Below are 18,970 nucleotides of genomic sequence, written 5' to 3'. Positions count from 1 at the left end.
AAATCTTGGAGCTACATTAATGATTTCAACATTTCAAAAATTAATGTTAGTCCTGGAATTTAAGCGTTCATTAACCTTCGTCCTTTGTTTGCTTTTCTGTTACCATTTCCAGAGTTAACAGGTCGGTTTCAACCTGTGTCTTAAATTAGCTTTAAGACAACATTAAACAATTCTTTTTTAACCCCAAATCTCCTCCACTGCCTTGTTAGGCTTCTTAACAATGTTGGGTTTGATATTTTTTTGTAGGTCATACAAAAAAATTATATATCTCAGTGTACCTCTCACTTGTAAGAAAATCATAAATAGAAGGTTGTTGCATTACATGAGTGTTACTGAGGGATGTAGAACACACCAAACAAATTTGCTGAATTTCTATTATATTTTTAATGAATTAAATCTTTGGGGTCATGGGTCAATATCAACCCACATCAATTTTGTTTAAGAAAATGCAAAATTAATAACTACGTTATGAAAATCTTTATTCAGCAACAGAAACCTCAGCTGAGGGAGGATTTAAATGTGTTTTTTTCTGTACAGAGTTTGCATAATGTAAAAGTCAAATTTTATTTAATTTATAATTTCAGATAAAGTAAAAAGAAACCTGATACTATGTAACTTGTAGAACTTATTTTATGTGCTTGCAGACTAAGACATGCCGACCCCAACACAGCAGGAAAGTTTAAAGCTTTCCACCAACAAGCACGCAGCCTTTCCGCCATATTTAATCAGCTGTAACCTGTTCACGTGGCCGATTTCCTTTAAATTGTTTCACAGGACGAAGCCTCAAAGTTTACGTCCCGTTAGTTCGTCTTTAAGTCAATTTTCATTGCACGTCAGCTTTTATTTCACGTGCTGAAAAATGTGTGCGCTTTTAAACACCGCCGCGCGCGCAGCGGGTAGAAAAACCCGCCTTCTTACCGTCACGAGCTGACTGCGTCCTCGTGGAGATGGACCAGCTGACTTCTGAGAGCGCACGCGACCCTCACCGGAAGGCGCTTTGAGAGCTGATGGGCGGGAACGCTGATTGCACGCGCAGCCACACCTGTGCTAATTAGGACAACAGGTGCTTTCAATACTTCTAGTTGCTTTATTTCATGAGATGTCACTCAGATGCTTTAAATAAGTTTTATTACTTAGATATAACTATTCAGACGACAAAATACCTGGGATTAAAAACCTCCTGCCAGTAATTAATCCTGATTATAATAAATAAAATGAAAAATAAACACAGTCTCACGTCTGACCATTGACTGTATGGGTCTGACACATGACGGAATTAGTGAAATTTGTGAAACAGTCCATAAATAAAACTCAGAAAACACAGATAAAACCACAAACAGATCCAGGTTTTATCATAAAGGATATTTGAGTCATTATGTTGATAAAAAAAAAGAGATGATATCATGTTTTTTAAGAAGGAGAATTATTTGGTTGTGAGGATTTAAGAAATGGACGGAGATATGATTTTAGACAAAAGAAAGACAGTTCTAGTTCAGAATTTAGCTTTTATATCTATCAACTTGGAGGCTTTTTCAGGTCTGAGCTGGTTGCAGGATGCTGCTGCTTTAAAAAGCAAAACTACATCTTATTTTGTTGGCGTTATATTTATTTTTGTGTCTTTAGCTCCCAGGGAACTGGTCTTGGTTGTAGTTCTCAACCTGGAGTCCGGGACCCCCAAAGAGCCAAGGAGGTCCCTGTTTTAATCAATAAAAGCTATTTGTTGTTAGTTTTACCTGGTCTTAGGAAGAACAGGACTCAGTATTTATGGTGAGGATAAAACTAGCATGTTTTCAGCAAGGCGAGTTGGTTTGTTTGGTCGGCATATTTCATGTACAAAGGGTTCACATAAAACATGAAAAGCATTACGGATGTTGTGACGAGAAGACGGCAGAAATCCCAAAGATCAGAATAACATGATAAATCAGATCAGGATGATTAAATGTAACATCAGTTAAAACGTACCGTGGAGATTTCATGTAGGCGTGTCAGAATATAAATGTTTTAACCCAGATGTAAAGGTTTCTACATGAGAGTTACATCTCCACAAGACTTTGGTCTGGTCTCTGGTCTCTGGTCTGGACTCTGGTCCGGAATCTGGTCTGGCCTCTTGTCTGGACTCTGGTCTGGAATCTGGTCTAGTCTGGCCTTGAATCTGGTCTAGTCTGGTCTCTGGTCTGGTCTCTGGTCTGGACTCTGGTCTGGTCTCTTGTCTGGACTCTGGTCTGGTCTCTGGTCTGGACTCTGGTCTGGATTCTGTTCTGGTCCCTGGTCTGGACTCTGGTCTAGAATCTGGTCTTGTCTGGTCTGGTCTCTGGTCTGGACTCTGATCTGGACTCTGGTCTGGACTCTGTTCTGGTCCCTGGTCTGGACTCTGGTCTGGAATCTGGTCTGGTCTGGACTCTGGTCTAGAATCTGGTCTGGTCTCTGGTCTGGACTCTGATCTGGACTCTGGTCTGGACTCTGTTCTGGTCCCTGGTCTGGACTCCGGTCTGGAATCTGGTCTGGTCTGGTCTCTGGTCTGGACTCTGGTCTGGACTTTGGTCTGGTCTCTGGACTAGTTGACCTCAGTCTCCGGATGGAGAAGGTCTACATGTTTATATTCTCTGAACATTCCACAAATGGATTCTGGAATTCCTTCAACCATCAGCAGGGTATTAAACTCTATCCTGTAACTGGAAACCAGTATAAATCTTCATATACTGGTTTGAGTATGAAGATGTATGCTGGTTTGATGTGTTTAAGTATTTCTGTCTGAGCTACAGCTCTAGCAGCATCTGGATGAGTTGCAGATGTTTCGGAAGTCCTGTAAAAAGACAATTCCAGTAATTCAGTCTACTGGGTTTTATGTGAAAGTCCTGTTAAAAGACCATTCCAGTAATCCGAGAGTCCAGAAATTCCTGGCCGCCTAGTCTCCAGGTTCCGGACCTGATGACCGAGTCTCCAGGTTCCGGACCTGATGACCGAGTCTCCAGGTTCCGGACCTGATGACCAAGTCTCCAGGTTCCGGACCTGATGACCAAGTCTCCAGGTTCCGGACCTGATGACCGAGTCTCCAGGTTCCGGACCTGATGACCGAGTCTCCAGGTTCCAGACCTGGTCTCTGAGTCTCCAAGTTCCAGACCTGGTCTCAGAGTCTCCAAGTTCCAGACCTGGTCTCAGAGTCTCCAAGTTCCAGACCTGGTCTCAGAGTCTCCAGGTTCCAGACCTGGTGGTCGCAGAGTCTCCAGGTTCCAGACCTGATGTCAAAGTCTCCAGGTTCCAGACCTGGTGGCAGAGTCTCCAGGATCCAGACCTGGTCGCAGAGTCTCCAGGTTGCAGACCTGGTGTCAACGTGTCCAGGTTCCAGGCCTGGTGGCAGAGTCTCCAGGATCCAGACCTGGTCGCAGAGTCTCCAGGTTGCAGACCTGGTGTCAACGTGTCCAGGTTCCAGGCCTGGTGGCAGAGTCTCCAGGATCCAGACCTGGTCGCAGAGTCTCCAGGTTCCAGACCTGGTGGCAGAGTCTCCAGTTTCCAGACATAGTTGAAAAGTCTCCAGGATCCAGACCTGGTCGCAGAGTCTCTAGCTTCCAGAGCTGGTGTCAAAGTGTCCAGGTTCCAGACCTGGTTGCAGAGTCTCCCGGTTCCAGACATAGTTGAAAAGTCTCCAGGATCCAGACCTGGTCGCAGAGTCTCTAGCTTCCAGAGCTGGTGTCAAAGTGTCCAGGTTCCAGACCTGGTTGCAGAGTCTCCAGGTTCCAGACATAGTTGAAAAGTCTCCAGGTTCCAGACCTGGTGGCCGAGTCTCCAGGTTCCGGACCTAGTCTCAGAGTATCCAGGTGTTTACCAACATTGACCCAATTGGACATGCTCCGCTGACAGCGAGATGAGTTAGGCTCTATGGTGTCAACTGGATCCAGTTTGCCATCATCTCGAGATGAGATACCAGTGGTGGGGCAGAACTGGTCCACGGCTCTGTAGTCGTTGCATAAAGGGGATCCTTCAGGACAATAAGTTGGAAACGATTGATGTAGATGCTGCAAGACGAGGCATTTCATATCAAACTTTATTTATAAAGGACTTTTCATACAACAAAATGCAGCACAAACTGCTTTGTAAAAGGAACAACCCATCCTTTGGAACCACTGTGTTCATGGTTTCCAAGACCAGAAAGATTTATTTTTAAAGATCTCTCAGTTTATTTTCATCATGTGACTCTTAATTAGTCCAATTTTTTCCAATATCTTCTTCACTGTCATCTACAGCACTTTGATAGACAAAATTTTATTAAGTTATTATAATAATTAATATAGCATCCAATTAAACAGAAATGGGGGATCAATTTTACTCTGGGTGTTTCTCAATTCAGGTTCTGCACACTTCCAAGTGCAGATTCGTCGGCTGCATTCGTCATCGTGGCGCGCCAACTGCTGTCCCAATTCAAAGGCTTCTTTGAGTCCACCCTTCCAATCCGCTGTTCGTTTGGCTCCAGATTAGCTTAAATGAAATGAAATGAAAAAATACTTTATTAACCCCCAAAGGGAAATTCAATATTGTAGCATATAATAATAATTAATTTGAGGAGGTCTTGTTCCGGAGGCTGATGGCTGCTGGCAGGAATGATCTTCTGTATCTTTCAGTCTTACAGTGGACCTGAAGAAGCCTCTCACTGAACACACTTTGTTGTTTCATCACTGTGTTGTGGAGAGGGTGTGAAAACGAAGGATACAAGAGATGTATCCTGAGCGCCCTCTCCTATCCCAGAATTCATTGTGCTCCTGATAGAAAAGAATGAGCAGCAGACCATCGGTGGAGGTATCACACCAGCCAGACCATTTATTTATTTATTTTTATGTATATACACACACATATTTGTCCCAACAGACATGCTGGGAGGACAGCGGCATTGTGTCCAATAACTACAGATTAATTTCATTCCAGTTGTCCTCAGATGTCTTCGTCCCCTTTCAAGAAAGAAAAGGCTGAATTAATTACAGTCACTCAGATAACTGGAAACTGAAATGAGGAACAATAATTAAACATGCTAAATTAAAATCCAGTAATTGAGTTTCATAAAAAAACACTCAAATGGGTCCTGGACAAATTAGAGCATTTTTCTGATGAACAGTGGGACAAAATACCTGTCAACAGGTGCAGAAGTCACCTGGGAGGAACAGAAAACACCTGACTGGACTGGAAACATCAAATGATTTTTAAAAAGTATGAGTTTATTAGTGATGTAACATATGTTATTTTATTATATTGGTTTGCTTTTTAAAAAATCTTTCTATTGAACCAGAATTAGAAAATAATGTCATGATTTTCATGGAACTTTTATTCTGACTTTAGTCAATTTCATCTTATTTTCCAGGGAGCTGTTTTCTCCTTCTTTAATGGGAGGGTATGAATACATATGAGGATGACTGTATATGTGTCTAACGAGGATTATTTTCCTCTGAAGTCAACGTCAGCCTGACAGGATGAGCTGTCTACCAGAGGAGAGCTCGTCACACAAAGGAAAAAAAAAAAAAAAATCAAAGTTAAATTGATGCCACCATTTTCCGTAATTTTAACACTGTTTTTGTGTCTTTTTGCGGAAGAATGGGATCAGTCATCAGGTAAACTTGGCATATGTAGTTGCTAGGCAACGGAGGACTGGAGCGCTATGGGTAACTCTCGTCCACTAGATAGGCCGTCTCATTTTACTGACAGTAAGCGCACTTCGGTGTGTTCAGACGACGTAGAACACGTTGTACCCCACGCAGTCTGCGTACTTGGAGGTATGCAGACCCTGAATTGAGAACACCCTCTGTTTGCCATGAATGAGAGGACGTATAAATCGATGATGTTTCCAGCCGGACGGTGTTTGTTGCTGCACCAGGTCAGGAGGCTGGACTTCCACACTAAACATTCTCCTTGTTCTGATTCAGTTTCCACGATCTCTCGCAGAGATGATGCTGAACTGGATCCAGGTGGAGCCCACGGAGCCCGACTCCCCCCGCAGGCAGCGGAGCGTCTCCAAGACCGACATCCTGAGGGGAGTCATCACGGAGAAGCTGAGCACCGCCGCCCGGGAGATCCTGGCGGTGGTGGAGAGGACCGTAGCCGGCTACGAGGAGGAGGCTTCGGTGTTCAGGCAGGAGATCGATCGGCAGAAGAAGCAGCTGGAGCTCCTGCAGCCTGATATAAAAGTAGAGCCAACAGGTGTGTTAAATAGTCCCCTTACCTGCACCGTGATGCGCAAGGCCAGCTGTTAGACCTCACAGAAACCTGTTTACAAAAATGTTGATTTTATGTTCCGCTTTGCTGTTTAAGATCCGCAGACATGTCTAGCAGCTAAATACAATATTCTGTCATAATTTATTAATTCGGCACACATTTAGTCGATTTAAACATTAAAATGGAAGTTCTGTGGTTGCTTTCATGCAGATATTGAGGCATTAACTGGTTAACCAGAATATTTAAAGCACCCGCAGATCTGCGGAAATATCACCAAGCTTTGCAAACTACATGTTTTTAAAAGATTCAGTCCATTTCATGCAGAAAATGAATTTTAAATAGTTTATGTTGTGGTTTCTGGATCAAAACAAAGATTGCAGCCTGCAGGCCAACAGGTAGAAAACTACGCTTCTTCTTCATTTAACCTTGTAATGTTAAAACAATCATTTAAATAAAAAAATTAGAAGAAATGACATTATTTATTAATATTAGTTATAAACTATGATGTTTTAAATGTGTTCTTATTGTTTTAGACAAGAAAAAAACAACAATCTTACACGGATTTCTGTTTTTCTGACTTTATATTGACAAGAGAGAGAAATTTATTACAAACTAAAACTTAGTTTCATATTTTAATTTGTGTTACTTTCTGTTTTTATCTCGTATAAAACCCTGCTGATACAACGCAGAAGACCAGCAGCTGTTTTCTCTCTGTGAAGCTGGAGGAGGAGGAGGAGGAGGAGGAGGAGGAGGAGGAGGAGGAGGAGCTGGAGCCAAAGAGGAGCAGCAGCACAAATATGAACCGAGTAAGACGTTAAATCATCACTATATCGTTCATGCAGTCATTTCTTTCAGATGAACGAACAGAAAGTGGTCGGAAACAAAGGCAGAAACCTGAACATTGGAGGAGAATAAGGTGCAGTTTGTGTTCAGGGGTGGAGGCCAGTCGAAGTCTGGGAACCTGCAACGCTGAGGAGCCGATGGAGGAGGATGACCAGGATGAAACAGAGGAAGAGGAGGAGCAACAGATGGCAGAACGGGGGGAGAAGACAACTATCAGGTTAGAAGACATATTCATGATTTATACATACACCACTCGCACAATCTGGAGCCAGTTTATCAGCATCATGTTGTCTCATTGAACAGGGAATATTTTTAACTTCCAGGGAAATATTTGCAAAGTAGATTTAATAAACACGAAGAAAAGAGAATTATGAGTTTTCTAAAGGTTATTCTCCCCACGAAGCCTCTAACGGTGACGTGTGAGTAAATTGTGAAAGTTGTCTTGTCTGGTTGAACATGTCGAGGCGACATGACGAGCCGACGCAGGAATTCAACCCGGAATATCCAGGCCGAACTCTTTGCTAACAGGAGACGACATCTGTCAGCCTGTAAAGTCTCACATTAAGAGTTTATTTGAAACTTTTACAGTCGGTAACGACGCTCCTCTTCTGTTTGGGTTTGAACCTTAATGCCTGCAGGTCTCAGATCAGCGATCAGGAGAATCACATCGTCCTCAGGATCCGTATTCTGGAGGACTCGGACATCGAGGTGCTTTCCATACAAAGTGAGTCTGACTGATTTTCCTGCAGTTTATTCCGGTTCAGCAGTAAAGGCTGACACATGAGGACACCGGATCACGTTTCTGGGTGAAAACTAGGGCTGTGACGATATGCTTTTGCCCCGATTCGATTTAAATTGCAATTCTCATGATTCTTTGATATTGCTGGTTTTTGGCGACTAAAAACAAAAAAAACAAAAAATGTAAAAAAAACGTCATTTTACTTGATTTCACTAAGGAAACAACCACACAGTAGCCAGATCATCATTCTGCTGCTATAATGCCAAAGAAGACAAGTAAAAAGATAAATAGTAACAATAAAAATGATAAAAAAAATTTCATGATGGATTATTCTTATTTATATGAATTTTTTTTTTTTTTTTTCTTTAAACAAAAATATCGATTTTAAAATTGTGAAGTAAAAAAATTGCAATTTCCCCACCAATAATGTAAACTGAATTTTAGAGGCTTGATTCAGTCCTGAGATGTCTGAAAATTTAAGCTTTTAACCCTTAAAACTCAGCTGAATCGCTTCTACCATCATCGGTGTGTCTGGAATGAAAGTGTTGAACTCTGTGGGGATATCTGAGCCTGTAGGTGATCTACAGAAGGTTTCCAGATGTTCACATCTCGTCCAGAAGGTTTACAATCCAGACACATCGATGTCATACTAATACAGCACTTTTCCAGTCATACCGACTGTCGTGGAATTTATCTGATGAGAAATAAGTCTAGAGATCAACCTCGCTCTGTCCACTTTATTGACAATGCCCCGTTGTTGCGAGTGAGAGGTCTGGAGAGCTCTGCCCTGCTCAGGGTGTTACAGCAATCTTTAGGCATACACAGATTACCTTTGCCTGGCAGCACGAGTCAAAACAACTGCCAGCTTGAAGAAAACACTAAACCACTAAAAGCACTTCATACCACATGTCACACACACACACACACACACACACACACACACACACACACACTCTTAACCCGACGGGCACAACTCTCTAGCTGAAGGACGACTGCTCCTCCTCCTCAGCTACCGCCGCCCTAATCCACAAGGATCCACGATGACGTCATTCTTTATCGCATTTTCACCCTAAAAGAGACCGCGGAAATGACGATGAAGACCATTTCAACCAATCAGAGAGCTTAAATTGACGGTAATGTTCAGTTCAGTCCAGCTTTACTTGTACAGCGCCACTTCACAACAATGTTGTCACAGGACACTTTACATCCACATCATTTCATGCCAGTTCATACATATCCTATAATAGAAACCTACTGACTGCATCGAGTCATGACTTGGATCCAATCCTCCATCCTGAGCTGCACGAGGCGACAGTGGGAAGGAAAAAACTCCCCTTTAACAGGAAGAAAATCTCCGGCAGAACCCGGCTCAGGGAGGGCAGCCATCTGCCTCGACTGGTTGGGGTGGAGAGGACAGGAAAGACAGATCAACATGTACAACTGCACTTATTCAGGAAGACCTGCGGAAAAAAGGAGAAATAAGTTAGAGACGGCCATATTGTCATATATTTATACATAAAGGAAAAGGAGCAAGGTACTACTCCCAACTATAACAGCATAACCTGGACTGTTGGGTCCTGTACATGCAGACTCCAACTCAGGAGATGCTCATATCCTAACTATAAGAATCAGATGCTCATCCCTATGTCCAATCAGGACCAGCCAAAGATCAACAAGTGATGAGTAAAACAGGAAAATAATGATCCTCTATGGCTGGAATAAAGCCAAGAATGTTTGGGATGCAGCTGAGGTGGAGGTGCTTTAGTGAGGACAGCAGGTAGATAGTAGCAGGAAGACGTGTGGAAACATGGAAACGGTGTACGTTGTGTGGGAGTTTGTAAGTTAGATGCCATTCTGAGATTTTCATCGGCGTCCCACAGGGAGCTGTACTCGGACCACTTTGTGTTTAGTATGACAGAAGTGCTGGTTTATGATGCAGCAGAATGAACATCAACGTGTCTGCAAGCTCAAGTCTCTTCAGCAAATCTAAATATTCTGCAAACAAAAAGCGTAAACATGGAAATATTCATGCATTTTGTTTCAAAGCCAAATTTTTGGATCACTGAGGACTTTCAGCCGGACTGACTTCAGTGCTTTCTCTTTCAGTCTTTAAGAAGTACCCCCTACATGAGCTGAAATGTCCGTGCGGACTGAAGGAGGCCGACTTTGTGAACCTGCTGAGGTCCACTTTCCCTCAGCTGGCTGCTGATGGACCCTTTGACCTCTTCATAACTGACAAATCCAGGAAGCTGCAGCCTCTGAAAGTGGAGTCCTTCACGCCGGAGCAGATCTGCATGGCAGCGGGGAATTCTTCCCTCTACATCCGCCTGAAGGTGCCACGTCCAGCCGGTGGGAAGGTCTTCACACACCTTCCTGCTTTTCATCATTATTCTGGCACATTATTCTTTTAAACGTTTTAGGTATTATGCGTCTGATAAATGTTTAAATGCAGCCGTTTGATTGGACAGAAGCCTTCAGACCAAATGTGATTGGACAGTTTTGTGCAGATGAAGACGCTTCACCAGGATGTCCTACTACAACTCCTGCTTATTGTTCAGAATGCAGATTTCAGCTCCGTCCGGCTCCTTCACAGCATTTCAGTTCAGTTGTTTGTGGAGCTGACTGGAATATTCTGGACCGGTTTAGCCCGATTCTGGTTCTGAAACATGTAAACGTGTTTATTTACTGTTGTAACGAAGAGAAAGTTTACCTTCACCGAAGACTGGATGTTTATTTCAGCACCCGGTGGAGCTGCCGGCCAGACAGAAGGATCGTCTGCAGTACAGTGGGGAAGATGATGATGATGATGATGATGATGAAGAGGATGATAGTGATGATGAAGAAGATGATGATGAGTATGAAGACCCTCCCTCCACCCACCATGCGACCAAACCAAGTATAAAGTGCGTGGGGATGCGATTTGTCTTGTGGGAAATGGTTAAATCTGCTCGTGACGTCTGGTTTGTGTTCCCGCTGCTCAGACACGACGCTCGCTACAAACTCAGCAAGCATCGGCCTCGTGATGGCAGCTCCAAAACCCAGATCAATCTCCGCGTCCGCATCCTGGAGGACTCCAGCGTTGAAGTCATCACACCTCAAGGTAAATCTGAAGCCTTAAACTCACCTTTAACAGATGTTTGTGGGTTTCTCACCATGTCTGCTGGAGTTGTTGCGTGTAATAATAGTAATAGTAATAAAAGTAATGTAGTAATAACAATAATAATAATAATAATAATAATAATAATAATAATAATAATAATAATCATCATCATAAAAATAATAGAAACAATAATAATAATAGTAATGGTAATGTAGTCATAATAATAATAATAGTGTAATAATTATCTCCTTTATCTGATGTGCAATCTGTAACTAAGCTGTTCAGCTGCTTATTCGCGCTCACATTGGCAGCGAAACGCCGGCGCCATCATGCTCAGCCAAGGAAGTGACGTCACCACAGTCGTACGTCCTCCAGAATAAACCCGATGATTGGCGGGTCAGTGCTGATGAGGAGTTTGTGTGTTTCAGGAGAGGATGGAGTGTGATCAGACGATTCAGGTCCATTTCTGCTGACTTACGGACTTAAATAGTGACGTCAAACGTTGTGATACGTCAGCATCCTCGTACCTCCGAGCCTTTCACGTTACTGTGGTTGTTGGTCAGTTTCGTTGAGCGGTTAGTCACGGTTTCACAGCGTAGAGTTGTAGCAGCCATCGAAAATGCCCGACACATTCAGACAACCTTTCTACAAAAGCGCCTCGCCATCTCTGATGTTGTCTTCTTCTTCTTCTTCTACTTCTTCTTCTACTTCTACATCCTTTTCTGTTCATTTCATTCTTCTTCATTCTTCATTCTTTTATTTCTTCTTCTTTCTGTTCTGATGCTGCTGCTGCTACTTCTGCTTCTTCGTATTCTTCTTCAGCGGCTACTACCTCTTCTTATGCTTCTTCTGCTTTTGCTACTTCTTCCGCTTCGTTGTCGTCTTCTTCTTCTTCTTCTGCTGCTTCTTCTTTGATCACATCTCATCTCTACAACTCAACACTGCCCCCGGCTGTTTCTGGTGGTTTTGCTTCGTTTGCTGCGTTAGACCATGGATCTGCAAGTTCCCGAAGAACGGACCTTAAATAGGCCCTAAATGTACTTTTAAAGTAATCTGATTACTATCTTATGCTCATGTGAACGGGCTCGTTGACTGGGAGAAGACGTCTGGTTTCTGCCGGGGAGTTTGTATTTTGGTTAAAAACTCCAGGTCCTGGCTGACGGGATGACTTTTTCCTCTTTCAGTGTATAACAAGTACCCTCTCCACTATCTGAGCTGTCCTCGGGGTCTTCGGGAAGCAGAGTTCTTGTACATGTTGAGGTCCACCTACCCTCAGCTGGCTGGCGATCAGCCTTTCATTGTTTTAGCTCGTAAGGGCAGAAAAATCAAGCCTCTGGGAATCGAGCGTTTGACTCCAGAGGAAATCCTGAGGACCAGCAGATCCGTTGGGAGTCCTGTTGTTTACATCCGACTGGAGGTACATGAACCCGTCTTTATATTTACAGCGCTCTGTCTGAGTCATTAACGGGATCACTGTGGTATAAAACTCACTAAGAAACCGCTCTTCCAGCCTCGGGTAAAACGTGAAGCCGCAGATCCCAGTTCCAGCTATGCTCCACACCAAGCACACACCAGGTGAGCCAAAACACTACGTCTTTATTTCAGCTCTCCATCTTCATCTCCTTATCTTCCTCCTTCTCACCCTCCAGCTTTCAGTCTGACGAAAGGAAATCCGGCAGACTTCTCAGCAGTGACTCGCACAGCCATGTAGATCTCAGGATCCGCTTCCAAGAGGAACAGAGCTCTGACATGTTGACCTTTGGTAAAGTTGGTTTTTCCTCCATTCAGTTCAGGAATCAAGTGATGATTCAAACCAATCAATACTGGTTTATAACCCGACATTCTGCAGTGTCCTTCAGCTGATTAGTTGGCCTGTAAGAGCTCCGTGTAGCACCTGAAATGTCACAGAATGATTGTTTAATGTTGTTGTTTGTGTGTATTTACTGTTCCTGCTCTTGTTTCATCACCTTGGTGGAGCTAGCTAAGAAAAAAGGCCGTTCTCAAATGTGGGACTACTTTCAGCTGGTCAGTCCTAATAAGGTAGGCGAATCACTATTCACTTATTGTACCACACCTCAACACTACCATTTTCCTGTTCTTTTAGTTCAAATTCAACTAGTCTAAGACCGGTAAACGGCTGGTTATTTACCAGTTATAAACTGGTAAATGACCAGCTTTATTAGGTTTTATTTAATGGGCTACTGTTTGTAGTACTGGAGGCTGATCAAGCCTTGAAAGTTGGAGCAACACCTCCTACGTAGCCTTGTTTCCATTAGGTGGTAGGTGTAGTAAGGTATGCTGTTTTCTGGGTCTCCGTTATAAAATTGGCTTATTCCATCGAATCGTATTACGTCTGGACGCCTTTCAGTTGTAGGTACACAGAGAACCGAGACTTTTTGGCCAAACCATACCTACTTGGTAAGGGTCCCACTTTCGATGGAAGGGCTTTCCTGAGCAGGGTGGGCCATTCCGAACCGTACCACCCCAACCCAAACCAGTGAAGCCTCGTTTCCACCAACTGGTCAGGATGGGACAGATGACTGTAGTGTTGCTGTGCTCCTACAGCCAACTTTAACCGTACCTGACAGGTGGAGTATCAGCCCTGCCCCATTAAATGCCTCAGCTACGTCATAGGATGACGCCGTCGCCGTCGCAGAGCAAATTAATCCTCCTTAGATTAGAACCCAAACATGACTTGGAAATAAAGTCAGAAGAATGGCGTCGTCTAACAGTTTTGCGTGTGGCTGGTAATTATGAATGTTGCTTTATGAACAAAAAGAACATCTGTTGCTCTCAACAAGAAGCCATGTAGCACGGGACTTCAGTGTGCCAAGCTCCACCCTTTTGGGTTGCATTGGTTCAACTGATACCTCGAAAAAAATTAGGATTGGTTGGATGTAAGGATACCCTTCCCAGTTTTTGCATGTGGAAATGAAAAAAAAACACACCCTGACCCACGCCGACCCACTGGAGGAAATGATGCTTTAATGGGAGCCAAGTGTCCACCAGTAGGTCTGGGTCAGAACGGGACAGGACAGAACAGGACTGGGACAGACTTCCTGCTATTTCACAGGCGAAAACTGAGCAGGGTACCAGAATATCCGACTGTCCTATGTTTTTGGGACCCTTCCTTCAGGGTGAAACCAATCCAACCCTAACAGACAGAGCTTAACATTCTGCAGTCCATTGATTGGTCAAAAGAAATGTCACTTTCTGTGTGGCTTGGTGTTAAGGCCATGTTGCATCGATGATCTATCGCAATCTGGCTGATAAACCACCTACCAGGTACCGGTTGGCTGTCAAATGCAGTGCTGATCATGACTTATGGAACCAAACCTTTCCGTCCTTCGTCAGATCCTCTGAAGTAACGACTTAAATGAGTCAGAAGCATAAAACACCAACGATTTCCATAATATTTTAATCAACTTTAAATAAATAAATCCATCCATCTTTTGCTGCTTAAACGGGGTCAGGTTGCAGCAGCCTAAGCAGGGAAGCCCAGACTTCCCTCTCCCCAGTCACATTTGCCAACTCTGCGGGGGGGATCCCGAGGCGTTCCCAGGCCAGCCGAGAGATATAATCCCTCCAGCGTGTCCTGGGTCTTCCCCGGGGTCTCCTCCCAGAGGGACGTGCCTGGAACACCTCACCAGGGAGGTCCAGGAGGCATCCTGACCAGATGCCCGAGCCACTTCTACTGGCTCCTCTTAATGAGCAGTGGCTCTACTCTGATCTCCTCCAGGATGACCGAGCTCCTCATCCTATCTCTAAGGGAGAGCCCGGCCACCCTGAGGAGGAAACTCATTTCCGCCGCCTGTATACGGTCGACTTTTGAGCGATAGTGTAATAAAACAGTCGGTCTGGCGGGTTTGATCGTCTTCACCTGTCTATGATGTAATAACCTGTTTGCATATGTCTGTTTACGCAGGTCCAGTGCTTGCTTTGCCCCCAGCTGTTGTCGTATAGCAACAACACGTCGTCCATGCTGAGGCACTTCAAAGCCAAGCATGACGAAAGGCATGAACACATTGATCACGGTTGGCTTCGTTCATCACACACAAGGATTCATGAAACGCATCACACCTGTCCCGTTACGTAACTGTTCATTTGTTTGCTGTTGTCTTAGTGGACCGGAAGCAAGAGCTGGATGAGGCTCTTATCAACATGCTGGTGAAAGATTCCCAACCGTTTTCCATCGTGGAGGATCAGGGCTTCAAGGAGTTTGTTGGGAAGCTCGACCCGTCATACATTCTGCCTCCGAGACAGACTCTGAAGAAGATGGTGGGGGAGAAGTACGAAGAGGAGAAAACCAAGGCCAAGACTCAACTGCAGAGCGTGAAGGGAGTAAGCTTGACTTCTCACACGTGGACCTCTGTTAAAATGGATGTGTGTCTTGCAGTGCGTTGCCATTACATGCTGGACAATGCAATACCTTCCATGGTGCTACTGGGAGTGCTGCTGTTCCCTCAAGACCCCACTGCTGAAGACATGGCCGCTGCTACGAGGTCTCTCATGAAGGAGTGGGGCATCGAGGGGAAGGTGAAATGTCTCGTGGCTGATGCTTCAGCCAACATGATCGAAACCGCAGGAAACTTGGCTGTAAGTCACGTTGTGTGCATCGCACACACACTCAACCTGCTGGTGAAACGATCCATGAATCAAACCCCTGGCCTCGAGGATCTGCGGTCAAGAGCACAGGAGGTGGCGACATATTTTAGATCAAACGCTTCGGCTAAAGAGAAGCTGAGAAATGTGCAGCAGCGAATGAACCGCACGGCGACAACGCCGATCCAGGAGGTGGACTCGCGCTGGAACAGCACCTTCATGATGCTGCAGAGCTTGTCCGACGAGCGGGAGGCGGTGGGCACCGCTCTGGCATCCCTCCGAACGGAGGTACGTCCTCTTGCTCCAGAAGACTACAAAACGACGGCGGCTTGTCTGCACGTGCTCAAGCCGTTTTACATGGCAACGGAGGAAATGTCCCAGCAGAAGACGGTGTGCGGATCGATGGTCATACCGCTGATCAAGATGTTGCTTCACACCACTCAGGAAATCCTGAGCAACACCACCAACACGACCGCAAAGCTGCTGGGACAGAACATCACCGCAGCCCTCGTGGAGGAGTTTGGCGACCTGGAGAGCAACGCCATCTTGTCGCTGTGCACGCTGCTCGACCCCAGATATAAAACCATCGGTTTCCGCAGTCAAGACGAAGCGGAAAATGCAGTGGAGCGGCTGATCGCTGAATGTGCAGCGCTGATGGCGCACAAGTGTACAGACAACCCATCAACGTCCGTCCCTTCTCATCTGAATCCATCCTGTGGAGGTAACGTATGAAGTCGTTCTTTATCAGTAAAAACATCATGCAGAATGAAACCTTTCTCATCAAATCTTTTTATTTCCACAAATACACCTAAATATTAAGAGCAACATGAACGGAATTGATCGTATAAATGTGTAGGAACAGTGGTAACAAAACAAAGTAAAATGAAAGAGAATGATATGTAAGCTTTTATCGAAGAGGTCTGTTTGAAGTAGAGAGGGTGTCGCATTTCGGTTGGAAGCTGCTTTTACTGGGTAGGAACCTGAAAACTAAAGCTCAGTTTGCACCAGGGACTCTGGATCAGGACGGAACAGGAAGAGAAGTTTCTTTTTTATTTTCTGCATTTCCGCTGGCAGAAAAATGTAAAGGCACCATAATATCCATCTCGCCCGACTAAGGGGTGGAGGTTGGTGCACTACAGCTAATACTGTCACAGTAGCAGCTATGCTAACACAGTTGACTCCCATAGACAAGTATACGAGCTGACGTCTCATCGCGCCGCCATCTTGGATGGGTCTCCATGCGCCTCCAATGCATTGATTTGTAAGGTGTAGGTCCAACCACAACAATAATTTCACCAATTTTTACCTGATTTTTCTCACAGTTTGGTTTGTTACGAAGGGCAGAGATGTTGTTAAAACATTAAAAACAATGTGCTTTTATGCTAAGATACTTTTTATAATGCTATTTAACTAAGACATAAGGTAGCTACAATATAAATAAATGTATAAATGAAGTTGATACTAACATGTTTGGTTGTTTATTGAGGCATTTGGATTTATCTATTTTTATCTGGTCAAATAAATTATAATTAAACCTTGTGAAATGTAATTTCACACGATCTGCTCTCAATATTTCGCCTGTTATTGCAACTGTATGCTCAACAAAATACGGGAATAGTTGCTGGCTTTCTCTTGACCCCTTCTTTTATTTACATTTATTAATTTATCAATATAAAGATACAGTTGTACAAAGTTTGAAAATAAAGTATTGCATCAAAATTGTACAATTCAAACATTAAAATGAACAAAAACAAAGAAAGAAAAGAGACAATAAATAAATAGAACAACATAAAACAGAATAACACAACCCTCAGCTCATGACTATAGATGAAGGTAGGAACATAGATTAAATGGTAAATCGATCTAAACATAAAATCTATCTAATCTAAATATATAATTAATTTAATAATTATTTTAGCAAAATATACTTGTACAAAATTATATTGCATAAAAATTGACCCTCATTTTACAACTTTAAATAACAAACCTTTTACATATTTTGGAACAACGTGGAGAATTTGAAAGAGAAAAACAATAAATTAGCAAAAACAGATTATTGAAACATTTTAAACATAACGTTTAGCAGATCTCTAAAGTGCTTTATTCTTGGGCTTTGAATTATTTTGTTTTTTGTTGTTTCTACAAACCAGAACCTCTGATCTCCAGTTTTATTGCCAACAAAATTTAATGCTGCGCTTAAATCTAATGCAGAGAAAAGCACCAATAAAAGACGATGGTCTGAGCTTTAACTAAAACAGGGTTGGTACTGGGTTGTAGTCTGAATCCAGACTGAAACACCGCCTCCAGACTGCTCCTGGAGGATTTTTTGTCTTTGTAGGAATCAAAAAATCAGCCCTAATTACATCACCTTTCTGTCTTTTAGCTTTTGACCTTTGGAAGAGTTTCGACGAGGAAGCAACAACGGCAATAATGCAGAGGAATTCCACCGTAAATGCCACTGCGGAGGTCCAGAAATACATGAAAGACGTTTACCTGGAGCGATGCGAAGATCCTCTGGCGTACTGGAACGAACAAAAGAAAGTTTACCCATATCTGTTTTCGCTAGCAAAGCAGTACCTCTCCACGCCAGCATCATCGGTGTCATGTGAACACTTCTTTACTAAAACTGGGGAAGTTCTCAGAGACAAAAGAAGCCGGCTGAGTCCGAAAACGGTGGAAAAAATCCTGTTTCTCAATAAAAATCTTTAAGTCTTCATTCAACAAACATAACCCCACCCTACTATCCCAGCACATCGTCTGGTTCCACAAGCTGCCTCCTCCCATCCCCAATCACAAGACTGTTTACAACATGGTTGGGTTTGTGAAGCCTTTGTCTGGTTTAAAGAGAAACTCGTAGGTTGATAGAGAAACAAGTAAATAAATAAAATCAAACACATTTTTGTTTCATGTTTCTTTGGTGCTTTAAACTTGTGGGTTTAGACCCAAAACTAACACAAGTTGGTGATCGGAAACTACCATTGTGCCGGTGTGGCGGATCAGTGAATTGTACATTTAAACGGATCAATACGGCGGACTGAAGGAAAGAATTTGGTGACGCTGAATGGTAGTATCCAGAATGTTGTTCCGCTTCTGGAAGGTTGTATCCAGAATGTTGTGTGGACCCACATCTATATTTAATATCTCGGAAAACCTGTTGGGAACTTTTCTGCTTGATTTTCTTACCATTTATTCTAGAGTTATATGCAGATGTTGTGAAAATGGTCTAATCTTGCAACTATTAAGCATCCTTCACGACATTTCTGCATCCAGATGCTGATCCAGATCACTCCCAACATTTAATGGAATAACAACAAGAAGGAAGATGAAGTGGTTATTAGTAGACTTTGTTTTGTGGATTTGGATTTGAGAACTCCAATTTGAGAAGCACTTGTAACTAAACACGCCAAGATGTGACATCAACTTAATTTTCTGGAGAATAAAAAAAAAACAAAACACATGAGTTTGATTTATTTATTTTTAACTTGCACAAT

At 43.4% G+C, this 18,970-nt stretch overlaps 1 protein-coding gene across 1 annotated transcript; it reads left to right on the top strand.

The window, feature by feature from the left end:
• The first annotated feature begins 5,886 nt into the window (after window positions 1–5,886).
• On the top strand, window positions 5,887–18,375 carry LOC306769313 (E3 SUMO-protein ligase ZBED1-like). Its single transcript, XM_079257879.1, has 14 exons — window positions 5,887–6,180; window positions 6,885–7,001; window positions 7,129–7,255; window positions 7,677–7,762; window positions 9,884–10,110; window positions 10,517–10,680; window positions 10,759–10,877; window positions 12,062–12,294; window positions 12,388–12,452; window positions 12,527–12,639; window positions 12,859–12,917; window positions 14,803–14,911; window positions 15,001–16,200; window positions 17,863–18,375. The coding sequence occupies exons 1-14, from the start codon at window positions 5,928–5,930 to the stop codon at window positions 18,186–18,188; spliced, it is 3,198 nt and encodes a 1,065-aa protein (XP_079114005.1). The 5' UTR covers window positions 5,887–5,927; the 3' UTR covers window positions 18,189–18,375.
• The last annotated feature ends 595 nt before the right edge of the window (window positions 18,376–18,970 follow it).

The sequence above is a fragment of the Telmatherina bonti genome (assembly GCF_933228915.1).
Source record: "Telmatherina bonti genome assembly, chromosome: 18".
NCBI lineage: Eukaryota > Metazoa > Chordata > Actinopteri > Atheriniformes > Telmatherinidae > Telmatherina > Telmatherina bonti.
The sequence above is the reverse complement of the archived record's forward strand: the minus strand, read 5'-3'. Positions and strand labels throughout refer to the sequence as shown.

Coding starts and splice junctions, on each gene's coding strand:
- LOC306769313 (XM_079257879.1), top strand. CDS start 5,928: ATGATGCTGAACTGGATCCAGGTGGAGCCCACGGAGCCCGACTCCCCC. Junction 14,912..15,000: donor GCATGAACACATTGATCACG/GTTGGCTTCGTT, acceptor CTGTTGTCTTAG/TGGACCGGAAGCAAGAGCTG. Junction 16,201..17,862: donor TCTGAATCCATCCTGTGGAG/GTAACGTATGAA, acceptor TCTGTCTTTTAG/CTTTTGACCTTTGGAAGAGT.